This window comes from Elephantulus edwardii, unplaced genomic scaffold (genome assembly GCF_000299155.1).
Source record: "Elephantulus edwardii isolate Elephantulus edwardi_28Jun2011 unplaced genomic scaffold, EleEdw1.0 scaffold00427, whole genome shotgun sequence".
NCBI lineage: Eukaryota > Metazoa > Chordata > Mammalia > Macroscelidea > Macroscelididae > Elephantulus > Elephantulus edwardii.
The window spans coordinates 456,362-464,345 of NW_006400177.1; the positions used below are offsets into that span (position 1 = coordinate 456,362).

Below are 7,984 nucleotides of genomic sequence, written 5' to 3' on the forward strand. Positions count from 1 at the left end.
CCCTGACACACATCTTTACTGATCTTAAATCATACAATGTTCCTTTGTTCTGTTCAGACAACTGTTCTTTGGTCTATGTATAAGGATAATTCAGTGTTCTGGGGTTCTCATTCTTAATGTTATTACTTTATCATGATCCATACTGTAAAATAATCTTTGCATAATCAATATAGAGGAGTAAACATCTTTCTCATATTCTCGGCTTTCAGCCAATATTATCCCTGTGTCTGAAAAACAAAGAACTGGACATGGAGGCATAGGACCATGAGCATCTCTCTGAAAGGACAAGAGAGAGTAAGAATAGCACAACCTCTCTCTGCCCCAGAGCAGAAAGCAGATAAAGAGCCGTAGCCCAAGGTGGCTCTAGAGCCATACCTGCAGCAAGAGGGTGTTGGTGACGTAGAAGAATAAAGCATTTTCACTGGACAAGTTAAACTCTCCAGCCTTCAGAAATAAGCTTAAGGATGTGAGTAGACCTTTGTTAGTCATTGATTGGCATTTAGATAACTTAAGAGAAGATTTTACAAATTTTGGAAACAAAACAAAACAAAAACCAAATAGTGCCAAATCATGCTCAGCATCACAGCACCCACGAGTTACCTCTGCACAGCAAATGGACAGACCAGTGCTATTCCACTTGAAGAATGTTTGACCAAAAACAATTAAAACCAGGTCTGAGGGCCACAGATTAAAATCAACCACCTTTGGCTTGGTAGCACTACTTTCTGTCCACTAGGCCAACTGAGTTCTCTTGCTGTTGTTGTTGTTAAGTGCCATCGAGTCCTGGACAACTCATAGCGATCCTATGAATGAAAGACCTGAATACTTGTATAAATTTCATCCTTTCTCCAAGGTCACAGGGTTTCCAGAGACAAGCTATTTTGAAAGTGGATGCCACTCCTGCTTCCAAGTGTGTTTTAATCGGCTGCCAAATATGGGTTAACAGGCAACTCCCCATAACAGAAGTGTTAGGAAAAAACAAGCAAATGACAAAGCAAATAAAAAAGTGCTCCTTTCAAAAGAAGTCCTGAGGGCCAGAGACGGCTTGTAGGTAATCACACCATGCACACCACACACACCACACCACTTTGACAAATTTGGATCTTGCAGGAAGAGGAACAAAGTGTATGAAGTTCTTTCAAATAGATTCTCCCTCTGAAACAATGTGGACATGTCTGAGTAAGAATGCACTACAGCAGCCAATAAGTAGTAGTGTTTGTGGTTGTTGTATGCTGTTGAGTTAGCTGACTCCTGGGGACCCGTGGACAGAAGCAGACGTGGTCCAGTACCACACTGTCCTCACACTCGATGCCCTGCTCAAGCCCACTGCTAGAACCACTGTGCCAGTCCAGCTTCTGAGGGCCTTCCTCTTCTTTTCTGACCCCCTATCTTACCCAGCATGCTGTATTCTCCAGTGTCTGGACCCTCCTGACAACACACCCAGAGTGCGTGAGACAAGGTCTCACCATCCCTGCTTCTAAGAGCATTCTGGACAACTTCCAAGACAAACGTGCTTTCTCTTTTGACCATTCATGGTCTGGCCTAGTCAATCCTCAGCGCCAAAACCACAATTCAAAGAAATGCAAGCTTTCATTCTTACATAAGAACTGGTTTACAAATCCAGGGAAGTAAAATATTACTCACGTAGGTATATATGATTCCATAAAAGATAAAATACAGTACCTTTTCCCCAAAGTTGAAATTGCTTAATGCATATTCCTAACTTTAATAATCACAAACTTCACAACAGAATGGTCATTTTCACCACAAAAGGCTCAAGACCCCTCAGAGTACAATGACTTGGGGAAGATTGTATTCTTTAGCGACCTTATGTGTGGATGTAGATACTGTTTGGCAGCTCAATTGTAACAAATTTACTTAAGACTCTGCCAAAGAACTGAAGGAAACGTTTACAAATATAACATGTTTGAGAATAAAGACCCAGCTAAATATATTGTAACCTACTGTCCTTCTTCTGTGATTAAAAAATTTTCCTTTATGCTACCTTTTCATTTAAGACTTAAAAAGGAGGCTTTTTAAGATTTAAGTTGAGGTTGATGAATTTTTTTCTCAGTAGAAACAATTAAGCTAACTTAGCTTCTTTAGTGTGAAAAAAAATGTGATATTTTGTAAAACTTTCACCACGTGCATTTACTAAGTATTTTATAATGCAGTTCATTTCATTTCCCTAAAATGGAATATACCAATTTTATGTTCTCTTACTAATACACTGTTATTGCCCTTGTCATTGAGTCCGAACTCACAGTTAACCCTCCAGCGTGATTCCAGAGTCTGTGAATCGTACAGGAGGTGAATGTTCATCTTTCTCCTGTGGAGCAGATGGTGGATCCAAACTCTGTGGCTTTGTGTTGACAGAGACTCCATACCTCCCAGGCCGCCAGAGCTCATCACTGATTTGTTGTTGTTAGGTGCTAGTGAGTTGAGTATGACCCATAGCCACCTTATGAACAACAGATCTCAACTCTGTCCTTTCCTGTGCCGTCCTCACACTTCCTGGCACACTAGAGCCCATTACGGCAGACACTGTGTCAATCCACCTGGTCAGAGGTCTTTTCCTTTGCCAGCCCTCTGCCTTTCCAAGCATCATGTTCCTCTCCAAGGAATAGCCCCTCCTAGCAATGTCCTCAAAGTATGTGAGGCAAAGCGTCATAATCTTTGCCTCCAAAGAGCATACTGGCTGCACCCTCTGTAAGACATATTTGTACTTCAGCAGTCCATGGGATGTTCAGTGTGCTTCTCCAAACCACAGCTCAAAGGCATCAATTCTTCTTCTGTCATCCTTATTATCTTTATTAATGGTGTGGATCAGACTATCAATTACTAATGTGGGAGTTAAAATTGAGGCCAAAGAAAATGAAAGTAAGTCCACAAGAACTAAAATATGATCTTAAATCTTTTCCATTTGAATTTCAAAATAATCTTAATAGGTCTGAAGCACTTAACACCCATGAGCAAAGATCAAATGAGCTGTGAGATGATACCAAGGATATCATCTACAGAGGAGAAAGAAAAAAAACTGCCATGGATGCCAGGAGAGACTCTGAAAATTGTACTAGAGTTTTGAGAAGCCAAAACAAAGAGAAAATATACAAACTAAAAGAGCGAACAGAGATTTTAAAGGGCAGCTCAAGAAGACAAAGCAAAGTATTATAATGGAATGTGCAGACCGCAGAAATTGGAGAATAAAAAGGGAAAAACTCACTCTGCATTTCTCAAGCTGAGAGAACTAAAAACCAACTTTAAGCCTCGAGTTTCAATATTGAAAGATGTTATGAGCAATATACTGAATGAGTCAGGAAGTATCAAAAGATGATGGAGGGAATACATAGATTCACTGTACCAAAAAGCACTGACTGACACTGAAAAAATTCAGGACGTATCATAAGAGCAAGAGCTAACAGTAATGAAGGAGGAAGTGGAAGCTGCACTGAAGGCACTGGCAAAAAATAAGGTCCCAGCAATCAGCAGGATAGTAATTGACTTGTTTCCATTAACAGGTGCAGTCCTAGATATGCTTTACTTGTGTATGTCAGGAAATCTGGAGGACAGCTGTCCGGCCAATAGATTGGAAGAGGTTCACATTTGTTCTGATTCCTAAGAAAGATGATCCAACAGAATGTGGAAACTAGGGAACAGTATCATTAATACCACAGGCAAACAAGATACTGCTGAAGATCATTCAAAAATGGCTAGAACAGTACATAGATAGGGAACTACCAGAAGTTCAAGCAGGATTTAGAACAGGCTGTGGCCTCAGGGATGTCATTGCTGAATGTCAGATGGATCCTGGCTGAAAGTAAAGAATATCTTAAGAATATCTATTGTGCTTTATGGACTGCTGGTAACAAGGGTGTTAACTGTGGATCCAAGTAAGATGAAACTGTTGACAGTTTCAATCTTTTCTCCATCCCCCATGATGTTCTCAATGTCAGCCACAACTTCTTATGATCCACACAGTCAAATGCCTTTACACAGTCAATAAAGCACCAATTGACATTCTTCTGGTGTTCTTTACTTTCAGCCAGGATCTACCTCACAGCAGCAGAGTCATGCCATGACTCACAGCAACCCCATAAACTGCATATCTGAATGCCATCCTGTCCTGTACATCCTCACAATCTCCGACATCCTCAAGCCTGTTGCTGCAGTCACTGTGTCAATCCACCTGGTTGAGGATTTTCATCTGCTTCATCATTCCTCCTCCTTCCCAAGCATCATGCCCCTCCATAAGAACAGCTTTTCCTAGCAAAACGCGCAAAGACCGTGAGACGAAGTTCCATCATGGTGACTTAATTCTACACCCAAAACGAATTCCTCCTCTTGTTTATTCTTATTTTCACTGAAATCTCTAATCAAGGCATATAAATGCTAGTAATCACACGTCACCACTATGCAATGTTATTGCACTGTGTACGACCTTTCACCCGCATTACTTCTTGGCTAATCACTGGGGGCAGGTATCACTGATTAAAAAACAGTTGTCAAAGGCCTTATGTAACAGATTTACATAATACGTGGTAAGTGATAAAGTTCTCCGTGACAGAAGTCAGAGGCTCCTGTTAGTGAAATTGTTTTTCAGAATACAGTTAATTTTCCTTTATTTTCTAAACTATCAGCAGAATCAGATTCAAGGTGAGGAGTTGTACTCAGGATTGTTGCATCTAGCTCCGAGACTCCTTCACTTTCAAAACAAAATCCAAGCCAAAGAGCTGAGGCCTCGAGCGGGCCTGGGAGGGGAAGTTAGAATCAGAACAGTGTGGGGAACAGCTCCTTACCACGAGGCCACCAGTGCTCCTTAGAGATTTACACACTCCGTGCCCCCTAGAGAAAGTCCTCTCTGTCCTACAGGGTCACTGAACGTCAGAACAGACTTGGGGGCAGTGGTTTGGGTTTGCTGTCTAGAAAAAAAGGCTTAATGACTTCAGCATAAAAAGAGAGAAGGCCTCTGTCTTCCAGCCTCAAATGCCTGACTTGATCAAGGCTCTTCACTTGGAGGAATCTTGACTTAACACGTTTCTATCATTGCATTCAGGAGCTCTGGTGGGGTGCTGTGATGTCAACCTAACCGCCAGCGGTTCCAATCCACCAAAGGCCCCCGGGCGATTTACATCATCTGCAAACCCGCTGAAGTGCCTGCTACGAGTCAGTTTCAACTCGGCAGTGGGTCCAGCTTGGTCCCTGCTCGAGCAGCTCTTGCGCAGATTAGAAGGAAGTGGCGTGGATACCTGTACTGGGCCACGGAGAACTCGGACCCCGGCTGGGCAGCGAAGCCTGGCAGGTGCCGGTGCAGGTAGTCCTCCAGGGCCGCGAGGTCGAACCTGTGCTGGGGCAGCACCTCGCCCATCTCGGGCCTGCGGGAGGCAGCCACCGCCGAGGGCCGCATGGTGCGGGGTCCGAGGGTCTAGGTGACCAGGAACTCTGCCGAGTGTGGGGGACAGGGGACGGAGCGGGAACTAGCCAGCGGGGCGGGACCCGGGGCGGGGCCGGGGCGGGAACTGGGCGGGGTGGAGGGTGGGGGTGTGCAGCAGAGTCCACTGGGACTCAGCGACCCTAAGAACAATTGCCCTGAACCCCGCCCTATCCTGAGCCAGTCTCTCTGTTTTTCGACACACCTCAGCAGAGAACTGCCAGAAGTCCAGGCTGGGTTTAGAAAGGGTCGTGGTACTAGGGATGTTGTAGCTGATGTTAGATGGATCTTAGCTGAAAGCAGGGAATACCAGAGGAATGTCTATCTGTGTTTCATTGATTATGCAAAGGCGTTTGACTGGGTGGATCATAACAAACTGTGGCTGACTCTGAGAAGAATGGGAATCCCAGAACTGAGAATATCACAGCATGCATCAGCAGCACCTTAGTCTCTAGACTGACATAGTTGATCTTTAGCAATCCAAAGAGGTCCCTGACAACAGATTTTTCCCAAAAAAAAAAAAAAATCTTTTGATTTCCTGACTGCTAGTGCCAAAGATGTTAACTGTGGAGTCAAGCAAGATGAAATAATAATGTCAATCCTTTCTCCATCTATCATGATACTGCTTATTGGCCTGGTGGTGAGAATCTTTGTTTTCTTGATATTGAGCTGCAATCTACATTGAGGTCTGGAGTCCTTTACTTACTGCAGCAAAGGCTTTAGTTTCTCATAAGTGTCTGTGAGCAAGGTTGTATCATCTGCATAATGCAGGTTGTTGATGAGTCTTCCCCCAATCCTGGTGCCACATTCCTCATAATAATAATTCCAGCCTCCTGTTCAGCACAAGGAGTAAAAAAGGTATGGAAAAATGGAGGGAGGGTGGATGGAGGAGGAAAGGGAGGGTGGAGTCTGCTGGCAGGGGTGATGGGGTAGTGGTGGTGAAGGGCTGGGAAATAAGCGGGGGAGTCGCTGGCAGGGGGGAGGGGAATAGGGGAGGGAAGAGCCGGTCTAGTGCCTCAACCAATCAAACACCCTATGGCGTGTTGCTAAGCAATGCCCTCCTTAGCCCAGTTACTTGGGTTTGGCCAAGAAATGGAGGCTGTATGAGGAATTAAAATTCTCAGTTCACATCAGAGTTGAAGGCCTAGTTTGTATTTTTTTAATGATTATTATTTTATATTGGTTTACTTACAAAGCTCACATACACTGTAGTTCACACCATCCTTCATTTTGTTTCATACCATCATTCTCATGTTTTACAAAATCAATATTGAACTATGCCCACCATTTCCCCGTCTTTCCAGATCCCCACCGGATCTTTCCCATTTTCTTTACCCTCCCTCCACCCACCAAATTGTAAGACCCGTGATAACCCCTCTGCACATCCTCACCTCTCTGCTCCTACCTTCTTCCCCTTGGATCCTCATACACGTTTTACTAGCTATTTCTACAATAAAGGTCTCATACAGTATTTGTCCTTATAGGACTGAGTTAGTTCACACAACATAATGTTCTCCAGTCCCTCCAAAGTTAGAAAGGGATTTTCTAAATCATTGCTCCTGTGTGCTTGCTTAGATTCTGGTTAGACATCTGGGCAGTGTCCATGTTCCTGTGATTGTGAATAACGCTGCTACGAACGTTGGTGTACAAATCGCGGTTTGTGGCTCAGTTCTCACTTTCTCAGGGTACATTCCAAGCAGTGGAATAACTGGGTCATAGGGAATTCCTATGTTCAGCTTTTTGACTAAACTCCAAATTGAAAGTCCTCAGTTTTAATGAAAGTACAGTCCCCGCTTAGTAAGAACAAGGGCTCTCTCACACCTACCTGCATTTAATGCACCGGCATAACTTGAAGCCTAAAGGCTTCTCACCAAATACAGTGCATGCTGAGGGCCATCAGCCCTTAATACATGACCTTGGCTTTATGGAGACAGAGGTCACAGGGCGGCACAAAAGGGAGCAAAAACCGGACGGACCTCTCCCGCGAGGTGAGTGGGGACGGCGGCGCCTCGGAAGCGGCACTGTGGGCGTTCCGGAGTGGAAACCTGAGCGGAACGCCGGAAGCGGCACAGCGAGCGTTCCGGAGTGAGAGAGCTGCCGGACCTACTCCGCCGGAAGCAACTCTGCTGGCGGTCCGGAGTGGAAGCGCTGCCGGACCCGCCGGAAGCAGCTCTGCGGGAATTTCTGCGGGGGCACTTCCGGATGCGCGCCGGAAGCGGGCTCGTGGGCGTGCCTGCGGAGAAGGAGACGTGTCTGTCTGTGAGGCGCTGGCGGCATCTCTCGGGCTGTGGCTGAGGGCGCCGGCAGGTGCCTCCTTCTCTTCCCTCGCGGCCCGGCCAGCTGAGCAGTGGGGCGGCGGCGGCGGCGGCCAGGGCAGGGGGCGGCGGCGGTCCCAGCCATGGCCGGGTCTGTGGAGCGGCTGCAGCAGCGCGTGCGGGAGCTGGAGCTGGAGCTGGCCGAGGAGAGAGGCCGGAGGGCTGCAGGCCATGGCGACGGAGGGGGCGGCCGCGTCCGCGTCGAGAAGATGAGCTCCGAGGTGGTGGATTCCAATCCCTA

At 45.9% G+C, this 7,984-nt stretch overlaps 2 protein-coding genes across 2 annotated transcripts in view; one reads left to right on the forward strand and one right to left on the reverse strand.

The window, feature by feature from the left end:
- ACAD11 (acyl-CoA dehydrogenase family, member 11) overlaps positions 1-5,404 on the reverse strand; it is a 97,523-nt gene extending 92,119 nt beyond the window's left edge. Inside the window, exon 1 of the mRNA XM_006902550.1 lies at positions 5,247-5,404. Within this exon, the coding sequence (XP_006902612.1) occupies positions 5,247-5,404 (158 nt within the window). The remainder of the gene's footprint in view (positions 1-5,246) is intronic.
- A 2,422-nt stretch (positions 5,405-7,826) lies between these two features.
- Positions 7,827-7,984, forward strand: part of UBA5 (ubiquitin-like modifier activating enzyme 5) — a 17,824-nt gene continuing 17,666 nt past the window's right edge. The window contains exon 1 of the mRNA XM_006902546.1: positions 7,827-7,984. Within this exon, the coding sequence (XP_006902608.1) occupies positions 7,827-7,984 (158 nt within the window).